Source organism: Mustelus asterias, chromosome 27 (genome assembly GCF_964213995.1).
Source record: "Mustelus asterias chromosome 27, sMusAst1.hap1.1, whole genome shotgun sequence".
In the NCBI taxonomy this organism is placed as follows: Eukaryota; Metazoa; Chordata; class Chondrichthyes; order Carcharhiniformes; family Triakidae; genus Mustelus; species Mustelus asterias.
The window spans coordinates 34,317,828-34,342,436 of NC_135827.1; the positions used below are offsets into that span (position 1 = coordinate 34,317,828).

The 24,609-nt window shown below is 46.4% G+C and overlaps 2 protein-coding genes across 2 annotated transcripts in view; one reads left to right on the plus strand and one right to left on the minus strand.

Moving 5' to 3' along the window:
* The window catches only part of cep164 (centrosomal protein 164), a 220,549-nt gene extending 219,458 nt beyond the window's left edge, over positions 1-1,091 (minus strand). Inside the window, exon 1 of the mRNA XM_078198959.1 lies at positions 870-1,091. The gene's annotated coding sequence lies outside the window, so the exon portion shown is untranslated. The remainder of the gene's footprint in view (positions 1-869) is intronic.
* A 609-nt stretch (positions 1,092-1,700) lies between these two features.
* bace1 (beta-secretase 1) overlaps positions 1,701-24,609 on the plus strand; it is a 153,930-nt gene continuing 131,021 nt past the window's right edge. The window contains exon 1 of the mRNA XM_078198988.1: positions 1,701-2,311. Within this exon, the coding sequence (XP_078055114.1) occupies positions 2,057-2,311 (255 nt within the window). The 5' untranslated portion in view covers positions 1,701-2,056. The remainder of the gene's footprint in view (positions 2,312-24,609) is intronic.

Genomic DNA, 24,609 nt, shown 5'->3' on the forward strand with positions numbered 1-24,609 from the left:
GGGGGGGACGGCGGTTCGGGGGGGGGGACGGCGGTTCGGGGGGGGGACGGCGGTTCGGGGGGGGGACGGCGGTTCGGGGGGGGGACGGCGGTTCGGGGGGGACGGCGGTTCGGGGGGGGACGGCGGTTCAGGGGGGGACGGCGGTTCGGGGGGGGGGACGGCAGTTCGGGGGGGGACGGCGGTTCGGGAGGGGACGGCGGTTCGGGGGGGGGACGGCGGTTCGGGGGGGGGACGGCGGTTCGGGGGGGGGACGGCGGTTCGGGGGGGGGGACGGCGGTTCGGGGGGGGACGGCGGTTTGGGGGGGGATGGGGGATTTGGGGAGGATGGGGTTTTGCGGTGTTTTTGGGGGGGGATGGGGTTTTGGGGGTTTTTTGGGGGGATGGGGCTTTGGGGTGGATGGGGTTTTGGGGGTTTTTGGGGGGATGGGGCTTTGGTGGGATGGGTTTTTGGGGGGATGGGGCTTTGGGGTGGATGGGGTTTTGGGGGGTTTTTGGGGGGATGGGGCTTTGGGGTGTATGGGGTTTTGGGGGGTTTTTGGTGGGATGGGTTTTTGGTGGGATGGGTTTTGGTGGGATGGGTTTTTGGGGGGATGGGGCTTTGGGGTGGATGGGGTTTTGGGGGGGGGGGGGAGATGAGGCTTTGGGGTGGATGGGGTTTTGGGGGGTTTTTGGTGGGATGGGTTTTTGGGGGGATGGGGCTTTGGGGTGGATGGGGTTTTGGGGGGTTTTTGGTGGGATGGGTTTTTGGGGGGGATGGGGCTTTGGGGTGGATGGGGTTTTGTGGGGGGAGATGAGGCTTTGCGGGGGATGGGGCCGCTCTCCCTCTCCTCCCGCCGCCATTGCCGCCTCCATAGCAACGGGCCGCTTACCTGAGCCGCTCAGCCCGCGCTCCCTCCAGGTGGCTGGAAACGGGCCGCCATGAACGAGCCGCCGCCGCTCCTCCTCCCGGATGCGGAGATCACACTCTCCCCGGTACCGACAGGCAGTCACTCTCTCCTCCCTCCCCGCTGCTGCCGCCGCTCTTCACCGGGGGACATGAATAACACAGCGATGGAAATACCACTTCCGGCGCCACAGAGCAATCCCCGTCCTCCCCGCACTGCCATTGGCTGTCGCTACCTGTCAGTCAGCCAGGAGCTGGATTGTGAATGGCTGTGCCAGCTGTCCGGTAATCTACCTTGACACGCCCCCCCGCCCGCCGAGAACCCAACCCGGTGCGCGTGCGCACCAGTGCCGCAGAGCACGTCGGGAGTTGTAGTCTTTCCAGCCCAGAAAAGGCAACTTGCAGAGAGTGGGGAGAATGGGGAGGTGGGAATAGAAGTTGGGGAGCGAGCAAAGGGCTTCTAGCAGCAATGGATCCACCTAGATCCCCTTCAGCCCCATTGCAAGCAAACCTTTTTAAAAAAGCATATATTCATATTCAAAGCTTCTGTCTCCAGACTGGATTTATTTAAATACCTCCCTCTGTGTGCAGTATCAGGCTGTATCACTTCCAAGGGGTTTTTTGTGTGTGTGGGATGCACAGGAATAGACCAGGAGGAGGCATTGGCTGCACAGCTGAGTTCTAAACGTTACAGCCACAAGATGAGAAACTACAAGACCCAGAGGGCTTTATCAACCTCTCTCTCTCTCTCCCCCTCCTGCTTTTCCCAGCATCATTCCTGTATTTCACTGTTGTCTACAATAGTTCTTCCGCTGGAGTAGGGAAGCAGAGAGACAGTGGGAAGATTGTCCAGGCTCTGCTCCGACACTCAGCACCATTTATTCCAGCAAGCCTCAAAACAGTGGAATCATGGACAATAATGGCATTTTCCGCAGCTCTCCAGACTCTCCAACAAGATCCATCCAAGAGTGATGACATTTCACTCCCTGCTTCTTTTTTTAAATGCCCTTCTTTGCAAGCCCACCAATGAAGCATCCGATGCCTCTCTCCCCAAATGTCTCGATGTAGTGCGAGAGGAGGTTAAATAAATCTCTTTTTGTAGACTGTGCGATTGCACTTGTCTTTTCTTGGGGTCTGGGGGGGTGGGTGTGGGGGAAAAAAAGTGCAATCGAAATGAATTTTTTTCCCCTTTCTGGTTTGCTGCTCTTGGTTTGTTCTTTGACTCAATGGTTGCAATGCAATGGAGAGCCGTCAGGGATCAAGGTCCCTCTGAAAAATGACATCGGGATCCCCAGCAGGTTACCCAGAGCTGCTGGTGAGGCTGGCCGGAGACAAAGTATCAATTTTATGGATATGATTGATAATCTAAGAGGGAAATCCGGACAGGGATACTATGTGGAGATGACAATAGGGACACCCCCTCAGAAGGTAAGAGTGCCGTTGTGTTTAATGTATGTAATCAAAACCGTTTTACGTTCCTGCCTCTTGTCCCTCCGTGCATTTACAGAGTGGGCATCAGCAATGATAAATGTTGTCAGAAGCAAAATACTGCGGATGCTGGAATCTGAAACAAGAACAGAGGACGTTGGAAAAGCTCAGTAGGTCTGGCAGCATCTGTAGGGAGACAAAACGAAGTGAGTCTCTTAATCAGAAATAAAGAGAGGGAGAATGTGTTGCATATTATAATGGAGCTGGGGGTGATTGCAACAAGATGTAGCAACGTTATGAGACAGATGATTTGATTTGATTTATTATCACATGTATTAGTATACAGTTAAAAGTATTGTTTCTTGCGCGCTATACAGACAAAGCATACCGTTCATAGAGAAAGAAACAAGAGGGTGCAGAATATAGTGCTACAGTCATAGCTAGGGTGTAGAGAAAGATCAACTTAATGCAAGGTAGGTCCATTCAAAAGTCTGATGGCAGCACAGAAGAAGAAGCTGTTCTTGAGTCGGTTGGTACGTGACCTTCGACTTTTGTATCTTTTTCTCGAAGGGAGAAGGTGGAAGAGAGAATGTCTGGGGTGCGTGGGGTCCTTAATTATGCTGGCTGCTTTGCCGAGGCAGTGGGAAATCTAGACAGAGTCAATGGATGGGAGGCTGGTTTGTGTGATGGATTGGGCTACATTCACGACCTTTTGTAGTTTCTTGCTGTTTTGGGCAGAGCAGGAGCCATACCAAGCTGTGATACAACCAGAAAGAATGCTTTCAATGGTGCTTTCGTAAAAGTTGGTGAGCCGGGGGGGTGGGGGGAGTTGGTGGGGGGGTGGAAGGGGGGGGGGGGCTTTTTCAATGAGACAATAAAAGAGTGGGACATTTAAATAAAAGGTTTAAGATGGGAGAGAGAGGTCACAGTCTAAAGTTGTTGAGCTGATTTTTGATTTAATTTATTACTGTCATGTATTGGTATACAGTGAAAAGTATTGTTTCTTACACGCTATACAGACAAAGCATACCGTTCATAGAGAAAGAAACAAGAGGGTGCAGAATATAGTGCTACAGTCATAGCTAGGGTGTAGAGAAAGATCAACTTAATGCAAGGTAGGTCCATTCAAAAGTCTGATGTCATTCTGTTCTGTAAACTGTATCGAACAATAATGACAATAACATATCCAAATACAGTAACAAAATTGGCTATATTTAATAAGTATATGTTAAAGTTTATTTATTTGTCACAAGCAAGATTTACATTAAACACTACAATGAAGTTACTGTGAAATCCCCCTTGTCGCCACAGTCTGGCGTCTGTTTGGGTCAATGCATCCTATACCAGTATGTCTTTCAGACTGTGGGAGGTAACCGGAGCACCGGGAGGAAACCCACGCAGACACGGGGTGAACGTGCAGACTCCGCACAGACAGCGACCCAAACTGGGAATCAAACCTGGGTCCCTGGTGCTGTGGGGCAGCAGTGCTAACCACTGTGCTACCGTGCCGCCCTAACATTCAGAATAAGTAATTCATTAAAATCTGCTTGAGAAATACCATTTTTTCCATCTTTAATTTTGAAAGTAGTGCATTTAGTTCCAACCTGCTGTTGAATTACAGGTCCAACTTAAATGAAGTGTCCAATCTTTTTCCACGCTGCTTTGACGTAAGCCGCTTCGCAACGCATCACTGCGTCACTTTCGCGTAACGCCACCGTGACCAATACGGTGCATTCACTCTTCTTCCTTCCGAAATATTTTTTTTCTCCAAACGAGGGTTTTCAAGAAAATGCCCCTTTAACAGAAAGGCTTCTCTTCTGAAACTAACATAAAATTGACAAATAGATTTGGGAATAATTACACCTCAGTTCCGCCCAAAATCAATGTTTGCACTGAGCCAGCAGCCGGCTAGTTTCCATTTATCTTTAAATACGAAGAGCATTTTTTGCAGTTGCTGGAAAAAAAAATCCTTTAGTTACACTCATTGGAAATTAGTGTTAAAACAAAATAAAAACCGACCCTGGGTCAGAGGTATAAAAGAGGATTGTTCCTCCTATGGTTTAGGGGATATTATCCAATGCAGAACACAACCATATACATCAAAACACACCGGATTTGATCACTTATTTGCACTGACAACCCGAGGGTGTTACAAAAAGCGTTACAGCTTCTGTGCTGGGAACAGTATAAAGAAATCAACCCTATGACTGATTTCTCTGCACTGACTTCTGCTGGGGAACGAGGTTCAGTTGTGCTGCTACACTCAATGTTGTCTCAGATATGAGGGACGTTTAAGTATCAATTTTAATTTAGCTATTTGTTTTCAAAATAATTCAATTAATAATGCAATCAGTCCAAATTTTTCATCCTCTGACTCTCTGTCTTTAGTTAACTCAGAGGTCCCTTAAGCTTATTTTCTGTACAAGAAGTGATCGCCACCCATCATCTAACCCTATGCCGAAAGAAATGTGGCAGAGCACGAAGAAAAGGGAACATGTCCTCTCTCTGTCCGACCCCAAAAACCTATATATCCATCTTTGAACAGTTTACAACTGAGGAATGTGCTTGCGTTGAATATTGTTAGTTCGGGAGGCACTTATTGTGTGGGCATTGTAGTCCACATTGTAATAAAATTAGCACTACAATATTTAGGTATTGAATGAGGGGTAAGCCATCCAGGACTGAGATGATGAAGAACCTCTTCACTCAGAGAGTTGTGAACCTGTGGAATTCTCTACCACAGAAAGCTGTTGGGGCCAGTTTGTTAGATATGTTCAAGCGGGAGCTGGACGTGGCCTGGATGCGGCTAAAGGGATCGAGGGGTATGGAGAGAAAGCGGGAGTGGGATACTGAAAGTGTATGATCAGCCGTGATCACATTGAATGGTTGTTCAGCCTTGAAGGGCCGAATGACTTACTCCTGCATCTATTTTCTATGTTCCTATGAAAACTTCTTAGTAGTTGCGGACAGAGGTTTTGGCTCAATTGTTTTGAGATTAATTGTTTAGTTGTGACTAAACCAAGGTCAATTCAGTCAATCATCTTGGAACAATATTGCAAAATGTTGACACATGAGTTAATATTTGACATCTTTGCTGTATCGGAAAATTGAATACCACCTTAAAGGCAGAAAATTATTGTGTTAATTTTTGCACTTTGGATGAAATATGACAGTACTGTCTTTTTAACCACTGGATGTTACTTGAATCCAGCCCATATCAATGGAATGAATCATCTCTCTGCCTTTGGAGCACTCTAAATAAAATGAATTTCAAAAATCTTAACCCATTCTGAGTAAGTGCAGATAATTCACTTCTTGACTCCCCAAAGTCAATCCACCATCTACAAGTCACAAGTCAGGAGTGTGGTGGAATATTCTGCACTTGTCTGGATGAGTGCAGCTCCAACAACACTCAAGATGTTTGACATCATCCAGGACAAAGCAGGCCCCTCGATTGTCACCCCATCCACTATCTTAAGCATTCACTCCCTCTACTACTGACACACAGTGGCAGCACTGTGCACCATCTACAAGATGTGCTGCAGCAACTCATCAAGGCTCCTTCAACAACCACTCTGAAGCCACCATCTCTATCAGCTAGAAGAACAAGGGTGGCAGACACATTGGACACCACCATCTGCAATATCTCCAGCAAGTCATATAAAGTATCCTGACTTGGAAATGTGTCGCTGTTCCTTCACTGTTCCTTGGTCGAAGTCTTGGAACTTCCTCCCTAAACAGCACTGTGGGTGCACGTGCATCACATGGAGTGCAACAGTTCAAGAAGGCAGCTCACTATCAAATTCTCAAGATCTTTAAGGATGGATAATAATCCTGGCGCCCAGACCCCATGAACAAATAACATAAAGGTCCAAGAGAAATCCCACACTTTTGCACTGATGTACAAGTGAAACATCAGTGCTTTGCGTCAACATCACCATTTTGGACAGACCGTGTTTACGCTTTGCTGACAAGTCAACGTGGACCACACATAGTCCTTCATCGTTCTATTCCAGTGAGAATCCTGCCATCAATGGAAGGGATCCCACTACTGACTGCATCTTGTCGGTGGGAACTTCCATGAAAATGGAAGGTCCTGTCTATAATTTGCAGTGGATTTGGATCCCTGTAAGAGTACAAACTCTAAGGGAAGGGTGTTCAAGACTAGAAAAGAGATTGAATGGGTGATACAGCAGAGTGCCATCTGGAACGACAGGAGTGGTATAAGAGTGGGACTTAGTCAGCGGAGGGTAAGAGAGCCAAGTCAAATTGATTGGCAGGGTGGAGGAAAGGTGAAGACTGTCACCTTGAATATAGGTTGAGTTGCCCCTGAATTAGGAGAAGGAGCAGAGAAACATCAGACTGGGTTGAAGATAGAAATAAAAAGAGTGTAGTATGGACTGAGACTCTGGGGGAGGTCTGTCAAAAGGTGAGAATTTGTATGGATTACGGTAAGGCTCACTTTTCTGCTCAGTCCAGCAGTTCTAGGTAACCTATGTGCAGCGCATAGATGATAATGGGGCGCAGAGAGTCACACTTTAGTGATGCCGTACAATTTTCCATTCATTAACTTAAAATAGACAAAAATAAAATTGCCACCTCCGTCACTTGCAGGAATATCTTCTCGCCCGATTTTCCAAGCATTGCACACAAGAATTACAAATCAGCCTCCCTAAACAGCACTATGGTTGTACCTGCGCCACATGGAGTGCAACAGTTCAAGAAGGCAGCTCACCATCAAATTCCCAAGAGCTTTATGGATTAGGAACAAAATGAGGAACAAATCTGCTGGTGGATTGTAGCAGGATAGTTAAACTTTCTGATTGTTGAGGTAACTCTTGTGAGAGAGATAGTGTTGAAAATCCAAATAGCACTCTTCTTATTTTTCATTTTTTAGATTAAAAATCTGCAAATTGTCAAATATAAACATGCTTAAGCTAACGAGAAAGCATTATCTTTAAGAGAAAGGCTGATTCTTCAACACTGCTCATCCTTCTCTTTGCATAGCCCGTTTGCCTCAGGAAACGACATGTCTTTGACCACTTTATGAGGTGGCACAGTAGTTAGCACTGCTGCCTCACAGCGCCAGGGACCTGGGTTCAATTCTGGCCTTGGCTGACTGTTTGTGTGGAGTTTGCATGTTCTTCCCGTGTCTGCGTGTTTCCTCTGGGTGTTCCGGTTACCACTCCAAAGATGTGCAGGTTAGGTGGATTGGCCATGTTAAATTGCCCCTTAGTGTCCAAAGATGAGAAGGTTAGGGGAATTAGTGGGGAATTAGTGGGGTTACAGGGGATGGGTAAGATGCTCTGTCGGAGAGTTGGTGTAGACTTGAGGGGCTGAATGGCCTCCTTCTGCACTGTAAGGATTCTATGACAGCCTCCAGACATGAATACTTAAATATTTCCTCCACTCTCCATGCTTTTAAACTCAGACTAAATCTCTTTGAAGATTAAAATGCTGGAAATGCTCAGTGCTCAGGTAGCATCTGTGGAGAGTTAACATTTCAGGTCAGTGACCTTTGCTCAGACCTAGGAAAAGTTGACAGGTTTAAGCAAAGCGTGAGTGGAACAAAGTCAAAAGGAAGGTCGGTATTAGTGTGAAAACAGGAGAGATTGAAAGATTGGCACGGTGGCATAGTGGTTAGCACTGTTGCCTCACAGTTCCAGGGACCCAGGTTCAAATCCCGCCTTGGGTCGCTGTCTGTGTGGAGTTTGCAGGTTCTCCCCATGTCTGCGTGGGTTTCCTCCGTGTGCTCTGGTTTCCTCCTACAGGCCAAAGATGTGCGGGTTAGGTTGATTGGCCATGCTAAATTGCCCCTTAGCATCCCGGGAGACGTAGGTTAGAGGGATTAGCGGGGTGGATATGTGGAGTTAGGGGAATATGACAGGCCACCGGCGGTTCGCGGTCATACTTGTTGGCTGAATGGAGGCGTTCCGCGAAGCGGTCACCTAGTCTGCGTTTGGTTCCCCCAGTGTAAGGAAGATGACACTGAGCAGCAAAGACGGTAGACTAAATTAGAACAAGTACATGTAAATCTCTGCTTCACATGGAAGGAGTGTTTCCACAGAATCCCTACAGTGCAGAAGGAGACCATTCAGCCCATCAAGGCTGCACTGACTCTGAAAGAGCATCTTACCCAGGCCCACGCCACTGCCCTTTCCCCGTAACCCCATGCATTTACCATGGCTTATCCACCTAGCCTACACAACTTTGGACACTAAGGGGCAATTTAGCATGGCCAATTCGCCGAACCTACACATTTTTGGACTGTGAGAGGAAAGCAGAGCACCGGGAAGAAACCCGTGCAGACACGGGGAGAACATGCAAATTCCGCACCGACAGTGACCCGAGGCCAGAGTCAAACCCAAGTCCCTGGTACTGTGAGGCAGCAGCACTAGCCATTGTGCCACCGTGCTGGCCCCTGCGCCACTGTGCGGCCCCATTTGGGCCATTGGATGGTGAGGAGGACAGCTGTTACAATTCCTGCATTTGCATGGAAAATGTCCATGTAAAGGGGACGGGATATTGGGGAGGTTGCAGGTTGAGGCAGGGTATCCCAGAGTGAGCAGTCTCTTTGGAATCTCAAAACATCTTCCCCTCCCCTCAGATTACTGCCGTCCCAGTGAAGCTCAATGTGAGCACGAGGAACAACACCTCATCTTTCAGTTCTGCCTGACCCGATGAGTATTTCCAGCACTTTCTTTATTTCATATTTCCTCAGATTTCTACTTTTTGACTTCTTTGAAGCTGTTGCGAGTTCCCGTCAGTTTTATAGGTTGACACATATACAGTTTGACAGTAGAGAAGAAAGAATTGCATTTCTATAGCACTTTCATGATCACTGAACATCTGTAAAGCACTTTGTTATAAAATACTTCGGGAAGCGCAGTCACTGTCATAATGTAGGAAAACACAGTAAGAAGTTTAACAACACCAGGTTAAAGTCCAACAGGTTTATTTGGTAGCAAAAGCCACACAAGCTTTCGGAGCTCTAAGCCCCTTCTTCAGGTGAGTGGGAATTCTGTTCACAAACAGAATTGTGAACAGAATTCCCACTCACCTGAAGAAGGGGCTTAGAGCTCCGAAAGCTTGTGTGGCTTTTGCTACCAAATAAACCTGTTGGACTTTAACCTGGTGTTGTTAAACTTCTTACTGTGTTTACCCCAGTCCAACGCCGGCATCTCCACATCATAATGTAGGAAACACAGCTATCAATTTGTGCACAGCAAGCTCCCACAAACAGCAATATGATAATGACCAGATAATCCAGCAATATGATAATGACCAGATAATCTAGCGGTATGATAATGACCAGGTAATCGGTCCTTTTTGATGTTGATCGCCGGATAAACATGAGCCAGAACACCAAGGATAATTCCCTTATTCTTTGCAATAGTGGCATGGGACCATTTACATCCACCCAAACAGGGAGATGGAGCCTTGGCTTAAGTAGAAAGGGTCGAAAGCTTCAAGTTTTTAGGTGCCCCGATCACCAACAACATTTCCTAGTCCCCCCATGGTGACGCTATAGTTAAGAAAGCCCACCAATGCCTCTACTTTCTCAGAAGACAAAGGAAATTTGGCATGTCAGCTATGACTCTCACCAACTTTTACAGATGCACCATAGAAAGCATTCTTTCTGGTTGTATCACAGCTTGGTATGGCTCCTGCTCTGCCCAAGACCGCAAGGAACTACAAAAGGTTGTGAATGTAGCTCAATCCATCACACAAACCAGCCTCCCATCCATTGACTCTTTCTACACTTCCCGCTGCCTCGGCAAAGCAGCCAGCATAATTAAGGACCCCATGCACCCCGGACATTCTCTCTTCCACCTTCTTCCTTCGGGAAAAAGATAGAAAAGTCTGAGGTCACATACCAACCGACTCAAGAACAGCTTCTTCCCTGCTGCTGTCAGACTTTTGAATGGACCTACCTTGCATTAAGTTGATCTTTCTCTACACCCGAGCTATGACTGCAACACTACATTCTGCACTCTCTCCTTTCCTTCTCTATGAACGGTATGTTTTGTCTGTATAGCGCGCAAGAAACAATACTTTTCACTGTATACTAATACATGTGACAATAATAAATCAAATCAAAATCAAATCATCTTGTCCAAAAAGATGACACCTCCAGCAATGCACCGCGCCCCCTCTGCACTGGATTCTTGTGCTCAACCCTGGTGTGGAACTTGAATCCAGAATCTTGTGACTCAGAGGCAAAAAGAGCTACTAACTGAGCCAAGGCTGACGCACAATTTGGACAAAAACCCAACTTTCTTAATTCCACTCCTGCTGTGGCATTAGCTGTGAGGTGATTGCAATTGTCTGGGGCAAAGCTCCGGTCAGACCACACCTGGAATACTGCGAGCAGTTGTGGACACCTTACCTATTAGGAAGCAGATATTGGTTTTACAGGGAGTACAGCATAGATCTATTAAAATCGGAGACCTGGGGCGGGATTTTCCGTCCGTGCTTGCCCCAAAACCGGAAAATCCTGCCCAAGATCAACGGACCTTTGCATGGTCCATCTCCCGCCCGCTACGATTCCCGTGGCGAGCAGGACAGGAAAATTCCACCCCTGGAGTTCAATAGGGGAGAAGTTGAACGAATTATGGTTGTAGTCCTTGGAATTGAGAAAGTGAATGAGGGATTTGATTGACGGTTTCTCAATATTAAGCAGAACAGATAAAGTAGATTGGGAGAAACAGTTTCTGCTGGCTGAGAGTCTAGGACCAGGGGGCATAATCTAAAAATTAAAGCTAAACCTTTCAGGAGTGAAATTAAGAACCACTTCTTCAGGCAAAGGGTGGCAGAAGCTTGGAACTCTCTTCTGCACATGGCAATTGATGCTGGATCAATTCTTAATTTAAAACCTAGATTGATACATTTTTATTAATCAAATGTATAAAGGGATATGAGGCAAGGATGGGTATATGGAGTTTGGTCTCAGATCAACCATAATTTCAGTGAATGACAGAATTGGTTCAATGGGCTAAATGGCCTCCACCTGTTATGTTTGTGTTATATTTCCTTCCTATGTAACTATGGCCTGCGAGTGCTAGTTGTCCGTGCAACTAAGGTAACCAAGCTTGGTCTTGATTTTAACTAATGCTACACACGCACTCACACGCACATGCACAGACGCACATACACATACACACTAACAGGCACATGCGCATACACACATACCCACAGACATACATACAGATACATGCACACAGGCACAGACACACACATACGCAAAGACATATACACACATACACACACGCGCACATACACACACATGCACTTACACACACAGACATATATTAAGACACAGATATATACACACACATACATACACACACACATGCACGCATGCACACACACAGACATACATATAGGTACAAACACACACACACAAACATACATACAGGTACAGACACATACACATAAACACACACACACACATACAGACATACATACAGGCACAGACACACACACAGACATACATACAGGTACACACACACAGACATACATATAGGTACAGACACATACACATAAACACACACACTTTCTAATTTGGAAGTCCACTGGACAGTAAGGAGGGGCAGGACCTTCCGTTCTGGAATCTAGGTTCAGTGGCGGGGAAGAGGGTTTCATCCAAGGTGTGGAATGCCTGGCTGACTTTACTTTCTGGAGAACTCAGCGAATTTCTGGTGCTGAGATGAGCAAACTCAATCAATTTGACCAGGGACCAAACTTTGCCCTTCATGGTCTAGTCAGCTCACTCACTCAATGCTATTGACAATATTGGCTGCCATCTTGAGTCTGCACTGCAATCATCCAGGATTGTTTTAAACAAGAGCATTAGTCATGGTGTAATGCATAACTGAAGCTCCCTGATCAATCTAATCCGATTTCCCCTGCATCTCCTCAAAATCAACCGCCTCGATAGCGTTTCACTACATAAAAGACTTTAACCATTCACATCATTCCAAAGAATTAGCTGCACTTCCAGAAGTTAGCCTGTTTAAAGCAAATAAATATTCATTAGTCATAGATTTCTGTGTGACCTTTCAACAGAACTGTATGTCCTCTTGGAAATCCCTTATGTACACAGCTGAATAAATATTCAGCTTGCAATCAAAGTATTGCTGAGGTTTTTTTTTAATAAGCAAGATAAGACAGTAGCTGACTGGTCAAGAGCAGATCTATAATGATCTGTTAATTCTGTTTGTCAGATCTCTTCTTTAATTAAAGTACCCGGGGATGGTTCGCAGTGCAGAAAGATAGGAAAGAATATGAGGCTAATCAGGAGGCATGGATGAAACAAGAAGAAGTTTGGAGGTTTTGGGTTGTAGTTAGAAGGGAAGACTGAGAGTGTTGGGGTTTTCTACAATCCTGGATGAGTGCGAGCAAAGAGTTAATGAATCTTGATTTCAGCACATTGGCAATGCAGAAAGAATGATGGAGTTTTTTCTTATTCATTTACGGGATGTGGGCATCACTGGCTGTGCCCAGTATTTATTGCCCAATCCTCACTGCCCTCCATTCCAAAGGGCATTTGCGAGTCAACCACATTGCCGTGGGGTTGGAGTTACATGTAGGCCAGACCAAGTAAGGACAGCAGATTTCCTTCCCTAAAGGACGTTAGTAAACTAGATGAGTTTTTCTGATAACCAACAATGGTTTCTTGGTCACCGTTAGACTCTTAATTCCAGATTTTTATTGAATTCAAATTTTGCCATCTGCTATGGTGGAATTTGGACCTGGGTCCCCAGATTTTGTCCTGGGTTTCTGGATTACTAGTCCAGTAACAATACCACTATGCCAAAGGCCTTCCTGATTTGCAACTTAGTTTGCTTATTAGTGTCATAAGTAGACTTACATTAACACTGCAAGGAAGTTACTGTGAAAATCCCCGAGTCGCCACACTCCGGTGCTTGTTAGAGTACACTGAGGGAGAATTTAGCATGGCCACCGCATCTACCAGCACGTCTTTCAGATTGTGTGAGGAAACCCATGCAGACACGGGGAGAACATGCAGACTCCACACAGACAGTCACCCAAGCCAGGAATTGAACCCGGGTCCCTGGTGCAGCGAGGCAGCAGTGCTAACCACTCTGCCACCGTGCCGCCCACTTAGAAGCCAAGCAGGAGCAATGACCCTGTGGTATTGGTAAAACTGAGTAACACAACTCTATGGCATGGCACCGATGTTCGTACCTCAGCCCTCTCATTTGTGCAGAGGTGGCATGGTGCCAGGATGTGGATGGCAACAGCTGGCATTTAGATAGCACCTGTATCTCTGAAACCTCCTCCACCCTAGATGGGATGGGGTGGTGTTGGGGGGGGGCGGGGGTGGTGATGGGGGTGGGGAGGGATACAACACAGGGATCTATAGCCAATTCGGGAATCTTCAGTAAATTTCCTCTCAAGCCCCCCACGCGGGTGATCAGGTAAATCCCAGGGAAGTTCCAGATCTACGCATTATTTTCTGGACATTTCCAGGACTAGTCACTCTGGCTGCGAGGAGGTATTTAGGAACAGGTAATGGGCAGAAGAAGACAGTTACTTTCCTGTCAGCTGTAATAACTACCTTGTCAGTTTTGTGCAGTGTTAAACGCCACTCTTGCCTTTTAGCAGGTCACTGATCCCACTACAATACTGCAAGACAGTATATCCCTGTCAGCACCCTGCGGGTATCTAACAACCCTCTCTCTCCACAATCTAATGATGATATTCTACCTTTCATGCTGAAATACCAGGTTCAATGTCGCCCGCAACCCCTATGACCTGCCCCCACTGCACCCCAGTGGGACCTGAGAGGGTCACGGCTAAAATCAGAGCAGTGTTCCGGAATGTAAGTAAACTTAACACTTTTAAGGTTGCCTTGAGGGTGGCACGGTGGCACAGTGGTTAGCACTGCTGCCTCACAGCACCAGGGACCCGGGTTCGATTCCCGGCTTGGGGTCACTGTCTGTGCGGAGTTTGCCCATGTTTGCGTGGGTTTCCTCCGGGTGCTCCAGTTTCCTCCCGCTGTGCGAAAAATGTGCAGGCTTAGGTGAATTGGCCATGCTACATTGACCCTTAGCGTAAGGGGGATTGGCAGAGTAAATACATGGGATTACGGGGATAGGGCCTGGGTGGAATTGTGGCCGGTGCAGGCTCAAGTGGGCCGAATGGCCTCCTTCTGCACTGTAGGAGTTCTATGCTTCTATGATTGAGAACCATGAGAAGAATGTTCTCCTCTCTTCACTAAGGAAAGCTCAGGATGTAGAACCACCACGCCCCCAACCCCAAATCTTCCTTCAATCATGATCCTCCTTAATGTCCCATCTGCATAATCACTTGCCTTTATGTACCTCCTTTAACACTGTAAAATATCCTGCGGTTCTTCACAAGAGCAGTATCAGATGGAATTTGCCGCATGGACTGCAGCGGTTCAAGATGGCAGCTCACCACCACCTTCTCTAGGGCAATTAGGGATGGGCAATAAGTGCTGACCTAGCCAGCGACACCCACATCCCATGAATGACTTTTTAAAAAATTGATAGTGTGCCACATAAGGAAATAATGGGACAGGTGACCAAATGTTTGATTAGGTAAGTAGGTCTGGGGCGGGGAGGGTGGGTTGGTTTAGATCAGTTGGCTGGATCGTTGGTTTCTGATGTAAAGAGACACCAACAGCACAGGTTCAATTCCCGTTCCAGCCGAGGTTATTCATGAAGGCTCCACCTTCTCAGCCTTGCCCCTCTCTTGAGTTGTGGTGATCCTCAGGTTAAATCACCACCTCCTGAAAGGGGAGAGCAGCCTATGGTCACCTGGGACTATGGCAACCTCACCTTTTAAGGAAGAAAGAGAAGTGAAAAGATTTAGAGAGGAATTCCAGAGCTTAGAGGCCTCGGCAGCTGAAGGCAGGACTGCCAATGGTGGAGAGAAGAAAATTAGAGAGGCACAAGATGCCAGCATTGTAGGTGTGGTTTGTTAATTATGTTAAGATACATAGGTGGGCTCAGTGGTACAGTGGTTAGCACTGCTGCCTCACAGCACCAGGGACCTGGGTTCAATTCCCAGCTTGGGTCACTGTCTGTGTGGAGTCTGCACGTTCTCCCCGTGTCTGCATGGGTTTCCTCCGGGTGCTCCAGTTTCCTCCCACAGTCCAAAGATGTGCGGGTTAGGTGCATTGGCCATGCTAAATTGCCCCTTAGTGTCCCGGGATGCCTAGGTTAGAGGGATTAGCAGGGTAAATATGTGGGGTTATGGGGGTAGGGCCTAGGTGTGATTGTTGAGGGTGCAGACTCGATGGGCCAAGTGGCCTCCTTCTGCACTGCAGGGTTTCTATGGTTCTAAGGTGAGGTATCTGGAGCACTTACAAAGAGAGACTGCTGGGACACTGAGTACAGGATAGGAGGCAGACAGCTGTAATGTAAATAAAGGAACTATCAAGAAAAGGATCATAGGTTATGGGGAGAAAGCAGGATTAGGCTATTGCTTTGAACAATCAGCCATGATCGTAATGAATGGCGGAGCAGGCTCAAAGGGCCAAATGGCCTTTTCCCACTCCTATCTTCCATGTTTCTATGAAGTTAGAGAAGAACGTGAGGGAGAAAGGTGCATACTGATGGATGAGATGAATGAGTGTGGGAGGAGAATCCTGTCAAGACCTCTGTGAAACAGTTTGGCCGAAAGGCCTTTTTTTGAGTCTCTACGTTCTATGTAAGGGAGAGCTGATGTTCTGGCTTGAAGTATAGAAAAGAAGCTGACTGTCCCACCAACCCTCCAACGGCAAACACAGCCCAATGCCACGAAAGACCTTTAAATCAGGCGTGCAGGTTAGGTGGATTAGCCGTGGTAAATCAGCCTCGATGCTTTGCATCATGTCAAACTAGCTGAGTCCACAGAATTTGTATCTCGTGCTTCTCAGCGATCGCTCATTGTCACTACACGAACTCGATCTCTACTCTCACAGTCTGCAGCCAGAAAAAAAAGTACAGATTTGACTTCTGCTTTCAGATTTCTCTTTGCATTTATTCAGATGCCCCAGGCAAACATTTTTCCAATTCCTGCACCATCTATTCTGTGGCCTCTTCAAGTGAGCGTGTTAATGAGTTGCTAAATTAAGGACAGTTGGCTGCTGTGGGCACATGCTCCTTGATTAGCTGGACTGATACTGTGCAATTTCATTCCACAAAGGATCCATACGACCGACAGACAGAGGAGATGTCACCCTGTCATTCTGGTTAGCTCCCTCAGTCATCAGCACAAAAAAAGAAAGATTATTTGGTCATTTATCCGCTGTTTGCAGGACCTAACGGTGTACAAATTGGCAATCACATCTTCCTACACAGTATATGCACTCCAAAATATGTCAGGACTTTGTGACAATATGATTTTTGGATATTGTAAATGCAAAGGCGGGGTTGAATTTTTTTATTAGCAAATGGCGGGATATTACAGCTTCGCTTGGGCAAGATCGTAAACTCCCGCCCGAGGCCAATGGAGATTTCCGTACTGGGAACCTTGCCCACTCCGGAATTGGGCTGGGCAATGTGGTAGGGTTTCGGCGTAAGTCTCGTGTTCTCGGCAAGTGCAGTGTTTGGTCGAATATCCATTAAGATGATCTCTTCTACAGTTAAATCATAGAATCCCTACAGTGCAGAAAGTGCCCATCGAACCTGCATCGACAACAATCCCACCCAGGTCCCATCCTCATTACCCCACATATTTACCCTAACTAGTCCCCCTGACACTAAGGGACAATTTAGCATGGCCAATCCACCTAACCTGCACATCTTTGGATTGTGGGAGGAAACTGGAGCACCCGGAGGAAACTCACGCAGACACAGGGAGAACGTGCAAATTCCACACAGACAGTTACCCAAGCCGGGAATCGAACTGGGCCCCTGGCGCTGTGAGGCAGCAGTGCTAACCACTGAGCCACCGTGCTGCTGAAAACTTAAACCATGCCTTTGTTAGCTCTCAAACTGACTATTCCAGTCCTCTCCTGACCAGTCCACCCTGTACTACACTGTGTAAACTTGAGGTCATCCAAACCCTGGCTGCTTGCGTCCTATCTCGTACCAGGCTCTATTTATCCATTATCTCTCAGTGCTCTCTAAGCTATATTGGCTCCTGGTTAACCAGCACTCCAGTGTTAAAATTCCTATCTCTGTTTCAAATCCCTCCAAGGCCTCACCCATCCTTATGGGTAATCCCCTCCAGCCCCCAAACTCTCCCAGATCCCTGAGCCCCTCCAATTCTGTCCGCTTGCACATTCCTGATTTTAACCTCTCCACCATTGGTGGCCATTCATAGAATCCCTACAGCGCAGAAGGAGGCCATTTGGCCCATCGAGCCTGCACCGACAACAATCCCACCCAGGTCCTATCCCCGTAAGCTCACATATTTACCCCACCAATCTCCCTGTCACTCAGGGGCAATTTAGCATGTGAGGGATGGGGGTAGAGAGAAAGTGTGAGGGCTAGGGGGAGAGAGTGTGTGAGGGATGGGGGGAGGGAGTGTGTGAGGGGTGGGAGAGAGAGAGTGTGAGGGGTTGGGGGAGAGAGAGAGTGTGAGGGGTGGGGAGAGAGAGAGAGTGTGAGGGGTAAGGGAAGTATGTGTGTGTGTGAGGGGTGGGAGGAGAGAGAGAGTGTGAGGAGTAAGGGAAGTGTATGTGTGAAGGGTGGGGAGAGAGAGAGAGAGAGAGTGTGAGGAGTAAGGGAAGTGTATGTGTGAAGGGTGGGGAGAGAGAGAGTGTGAGGGGTTGGGGGAGAGAGAGAGAGTGTGAGGGGTGGGGAGAGAGAGAGTGTGAGGGGTGGGGAGAGAGAGAGTGTGAGGGGTGGGGAGAGAGAGAGTGTGAGGGGTGGGGAGAGAGAGAGTGTGAGGGGTGGGGAGAGAGAGAGTGTGAGGGGTGGGGAGAGAGCGAGAGTGTGAGGGGTGGGGAGAGAGAGAGAGAGTGTGAGGGGTGGGGAGAGAGAGTGTGAGGGGTAAGGGAAGTGTGTGTGTGAAGGGTGGGGAGAGAGAGAGAGAGTGTAAGGGATTGGGGGAGAAATATAACTGAATGTGAATTGTAAATCTGCCTCTGCCCCTCGAGCCTTCGGGTGCCTAGGTCTTAAGCTCTGGAATTTCCTCCCTAACACCCCCCCCCCCTCTGTACTTCCATCAGATGCTCCTTAAAATCTACCTCTTTGACCAAGCTTTTGCTGTCTTAATATCTCCTCACTTGACTCGGTGTCACGTTTTACTCCTTGAAGTGCCTTGGGGTGTTTACGATGTCGCTGGTGCTATATCAATCAAACTGTTGTTAAAAAAAACAGTTAATCGTGCGTCTGCATTTACACTGCTCCCAGTCACAGCCTGAGGATATCCCAAACTTTTTTCTGGAGTGCAATTATTATTTACAAAAACCCTACCTTCCTCCTTCCCTCCTCACCTTCGCCACCCCGTGCACATAAAAGATCCATGAGTAGAAGACTGAAAATCATTTGATTTGATTTGATTTATTATTGTCACATGCTATTGGGATACTGTTTCGTGCGTGCTGTACAAAGCGTACCATTCATTGAGAAGCAGCATAGCTCGGGTGCAGAGAAAGATCAACTTAATGCAAGGTATTCTGGGTTTGTTTTATTCATTTGTGGGACATGGGCATCGCCGGTTGGCCAGCATTTATTGTCCATCCCTAGTTGACATTGGAGGGCAGTTGAGAGTCAACCATATTGCTGTGGTTCTGGAGCCATATGTCGACCAGACCGGATAAGGACGGCAGATTTCCTTCCCTAAAGGACATTAGTGAACCAGATGGGTTTTTCCTGACAATTGACAATGGTTTCATGGTCATCAGTAGATTCTTAATTCCAGATATTTTTCATTGAATTCACATTCCACCATCTGCTGTAGCAGGATTCGAACCCGGGTCCCCAGAGTATTAGCTGAGTTTCTGGATTAATAGTCTTGCGATAATACCACAAGGCTATCACCTACACCTGGATTATGATGGATGTCCTTTTCTTAGAGATTCAAGCACATTTCTTGAAGGTGAAGTGTGCTGAAGATAAATACTTGAAGGGGAAAATCATTTACAAAGAGAAAGAGCTGGAGAGGGCGACGAATTAAATAGCTCGATCAAAAAGCCGACGCAGGTACTATGGCTGTATCTGTTCTATGACTCCATGAGTTTGGCCGTCAGTTTTGATCTTATTCGGCATTTGGTAATATGGGTATCTTACCTGCGGCAACAGCAATCTGAACCACATTTAACTCGGAACGCCAATCGCTCAGCAGTGATTGAACACAGAACCATCTGCATCCAAAAGTTAATTCACAGTTGCTAAGCACCGTAGAAATGCTCTCTTTCATCACTCCATGTTCCAGCATTTCATTATACAACACTTGGTGCATTGTGCACTGTTCTGGTCTACATATTATAGGAAGGGATATAGAGGCAATGGCTAAGGTGCAAGGAAAATTTGCTAAAACGATGCCAGAACTGAGAGGTTATACCTGTCAGGAATGATTGAACACTCAGAGGCATTTTGTTCCCCAGAAAAGGAAAGTTGGCGGGCGATTTGCTGGCAGAGATCTTTAATTATGAAAGGCTTTTGATAGGGTAGGGATGGAGAAGGTGTCTCACATCTGAAGAAGGGAAAATAATTAGGAGCCATAAATAAAAGATAATCACTAATAAATTTAATAGGGAATTCAGGAGAAATGTTTTCACGCAGCGAGTGTGGAACTGAATACGCAAGGACTAATAGAGGTGAGTAGCAGAGGTGCATTTAAGGATGTGAGAGAAAAAGAAAGACTACAAGGAGATGTTGATGGGGTTAGGAAGAAATATGCTCCATATAGAGCATAAACACCAGCACTGGCTTGTTGGGCAGAATGGCCTGTTTTTGCACTGTTAATACCATTTAATACTCTACTAATTACTCATTAACATCCACAAAAAATAAGATGTGCTCAATTCCACACCAAACATCCATCCTTAAGTGAAAAGGTCCCATGACACTGGTTGAAGAACAGTAGGAGAATTCTTCCTAGTGGCTTGGTGAGGAGGCAGTGGCATAGTGGTATTGTTGCTGGACTAGTAATCCAGAGACCCAGGGTAATCCAGAGACCCAGGGTAATCCTCTGGGAACCCGGGTTCAAATCCCATCACTTCAGATGCTGAAATTTGAATTCAATAAAATATCTGCGATTAAAAGTCTAATGATGACTGTGTAACCATTATTGTTCACTAATGTCCCTTTAGAGAAGAAAATTTGCTGTTCTTACCCAGTCTGGTCTACATGTGACTCCAGATCCACAGTTGACTCTTAAATACCCCTTTGCAATTAAGGGTGGGTAACAAATGCTGGCCTAGTCAGCGATGGCCACATCCCATGAATGAATATTTTTTAAAATTCACCTCTCAAGCAACAGCAAAAAAGAAATGAACCCATTATTTATCTGATCACTACTTGTGAAATCTTGCTGTGCTCGCAGCTAATGCCATCCTTACCTAGATAATAATGATGACGGCTGAAATATTGAGGGATTTCTTCAGAATGTGAGACGGGCTATAGTAATGCACATCTTTCCTCCCTCTCTCACTCAGTTTGACTTGTATTGGACGCACCAGTGTGATGGTTACATTATTGATTTGATTTGATTTATTATTCTTACATGTAAAGGGATACAGTGAAAAGTATTGTGCGTTTCTTGTGCGTTATACAGACAAAGCATACCGTTCATCAAGTACATAGAGGACAAGGAAAGGAGAGGGTGCAGAATGTAGTGTTACAGCCATAGCTAGGGTGTAGAGAAAGATCAACTTAACGCAATGTAGGTCCATTCAAAAGTCTGATGGCAGGGAAGAAGTTGTTCTTGAGTCGGTTGGGTACGTGACCTCAGACTTCTGTATCTTTTTTCCAATGGAAGAAGGTGGAAGAGATTATGGCCAGAATTTTACTGGCACGCCCGCCCGAGGCTCGTAACATCGCTCCTGAGGCCAACAGAGAATGCCGTTCTGCGAGCCTCATCTGCCCTGATTCTGGGGCGGGCGTGCCGGTAAAATCAGGGCCTATGCCCGGGGTGTGTGGGGGTCCTTGATTATGCTGGCTGCTTTTCCGAGGCAGCAGGATGTGTAGACAGAGTCAATGGATGGGAGGCTGGTTTACGTTATGGACTGGGCTTGGTTCATACCCTTTGTAGTTTCTTGCGGCCTTGGGCAGAGCAGGAGCCATACCAAGCTGTGATACAACCAGAAAGGATGCTTTCTATGGTTCATCTGTGGTGAGAGTCGTAGTGGACATGCTGAATTTCCTCAGCCTCCTGAGAATGTAGAGATGTTAGTGGGCTTTCTTAACTATTGGGCTTGTAAGTCGTAGCTTAGATGCAAAATCCAGAGAACATGAATTCAAATCCCACCAGTGTAGTTCGAGAATGTGAATTCAATTTTTTTTTAAATTTCAAAAATAAAGAGCCAAAATCGATAGAAGGTAATAAAATATCACACACAACAAAATAAATTGTCAGGCTCTTGTAAAAACCCAATTTCTTCATTAATGTCCTTTAGGGGAAGGAGATCTGCAGTTCTTGCTGGGTCTGGGTCTACTTGTGTCTCCAGGCCCACACCAGTGTGGTTGACTCTGAACTATCCTCCAAACTAGCCTCAGTAAGCCACGACTAACAGTGGTTCAAAAAGAAACCATCACCTCTAGAGATGGATGATATATACCAACCCTGCCATTGACCTCACATCCTGAGAACTATATATATGTAACATTGAGTTAGAGTACTGGTGGTTATGGGCTAATCACTGATGGGGGGAGCCAATTCAGGTGATGAATTAGGGGTCAAACACATGAAGCGTATTGTCTGAAGTGCAATTTTTTCCTCCACGTACTGGAATCGATACACTAAATAAACCTGATGACAACACTGACAGTTTCTGTTATAATAAAGCGTGCAAAAAACATCTCCAGAATTGAATAGCCAGAAACCTTCAGAGTATGATTAAGAATAGGCTGCAGATATCTGTTGTACATGCTCATCTTAAAAATCCTTGATTAACTTGGGAGATTTGTATTTGTAACTTAATATTCCTTCTACCTGATGCTCTGCAGCTTCAAGGTTAGAGGCAGTACCATAAGAAGCAGTGTTACTGTCAGACCCATATGGGTATGGTGGTGTAATGGTTGAGTTACTGGATTAACACTCCAGAGGACTGGACTGTGGACCTCGGGTGGGTTGACGACATACCTGAACCTGGAGCAGGCTCAGAGCGCCGAATGGCCAGTGCTGCAGTTTGCTAAACACCAGCCTTTGTAGACCTTGCTCGGGAGAAAGTTTGTCAGATATAACATGGAGTTAGAAATGGTGGCACAGTGGTTCGCACTGCTGCCTCACAGCACCAGGGACTCGGGTTCGATTTCCCGGCTTGGGTCACTGTGTGGAGTTTGCACGTTCTCCCCATGTCTGCGTGAGTTTCCTCCGGGTGCTCCGGTTTCCTCCCACAGTCAGAAAGATGTGCTGGTTAGGGTGCATTGACCCGAACAGGCGCTGGAGATTGGCGACGAGGCAAATTTCACAGTAACTTCATTACAGTGTTAATGTAAGCCTCATTTGTGACTAATAAATAAATTTACATCTGTTTCTGATGCACATTAGGGGATTTTCACAGTAACTTCATTGCCGTGTTAATGTAAGCCTACTTGTGACACTAATGAACAAACTTAAACTTACCTCCCACCCTTTTCATCCCACTCCATCTACATACCTTTCTATTCCTTTCTCCCTTGTGTGTTTACCCAACTGCCCCTTAAATACATCCCAGCTATTCAACTGAATTATTCCTTGTTACAGCGAGTCCCACATCCTCACTTATCTCTGGGTAAAGAATTTCTCATCAATGCCTATCGAGGACACTTGGACGTCAGAGCCAGCGAGCCATCTTTAGTGATTAATGAGTTTCCCTCCAATTCTTGTGTGCAAATTCTAACCAAGTTATTAGCTCATTTAAAGTAAATCCAGTAATGATTTTATGAAAACATCACATATTGCCGTTTGACAGCAGTGCATTAACTGCACCCAGAGCAATTTCCATCCCTAACGAGCAAGAACTCTAGCATACGATTTATGTCCCACGACTAGGATGACCTAATATTCTGTACACAGGAGGGAAATAAAAAAGAAACTATTATTTGATTTGCAGACTACAGGTTCGGAGGATCTATTCCCCTCAGGCTTGTAGCATATGCTGTGTTGTTTTTCACCTCTGAGGAGACTTTCCAATGTTAAAGGCGCTATATAAACACAGGTTTTGTTCTTTCTGTAAGTGTTGGATAGAATTGGTCCAAGGATGGCGATTAAAGATCTGTGTATGGTCATGAATCCTGGACCACAGAAGGGTCCCTTGCCAGGACGGCTGGGTTTGAGTTGGACGACGCCACAAGTTTAATATTTCTTTGTTTCCTTCTGAACTAAAGAAACAGACTCTTTTGATTCTCAGTCCCAAGTTATACATTACAATAACTGCCTGAGCAATTGATAAAACGCAGAAACTAGGAACAGGAGGAGGCCGTTCGGCCCTTCGAGCCTGCTCCACCATTCAATATGATCATGGCTGATCCTTGATCTCAATGCCAAATTCCCACTTCCTCCCCATATCCCTTGATGCCATTAAAATCTAAAATAAAATCTATCCAGTTCTTGCATTTTTTGGGCGGCACGGTGGCGCAGTGGTTAGCACTGGGATGGAACATTTAAGTTGTGAAGTGAGGTTGAGTAGGCTTGATTTGTTTTCGTTGGAGCAGAGAAGACTGAGGGGGCGACCTGATCGAGGTGTACAAGATTGTGGGAGACATGGACAGAGTGGATAAGGAGCAGCTGCTCCCCTTAGTCGAAGGGTCAGTCACGAGGGGACATAGGTTCAAGGTGAGGGACAGAGGTTTTAGGGGGATGCGAGGAAAAACATTTTTACCCAGAAGGTGGTGACGGTCTGGAATGCGCTGCCTGGGAGGGTGGTAGAGGTGGGTTGCCTCACATCCTTTAAGAAGTATCTGGATGAGCACTTGGCATGTCATAACATTCAGGGCTATGGGCCAAGTGCTGGCAGATGGGATTAGATGGGAATTCAGGTATTTCTAATGTGTTGGTGCAGACTCGATGGGTCGAAGGGCCTCTTCTGTGCTCTACGATTCTATGATTAAATCTATGAATACTCAGGCACCTTACTTGCCATAGAGGGAGTGCATTAGAGTTCACTAAGCTGACACTGCGGCTGGTGAGACAGTACTATGAGAAGATTGGTTCGGCTGAGCATGCAT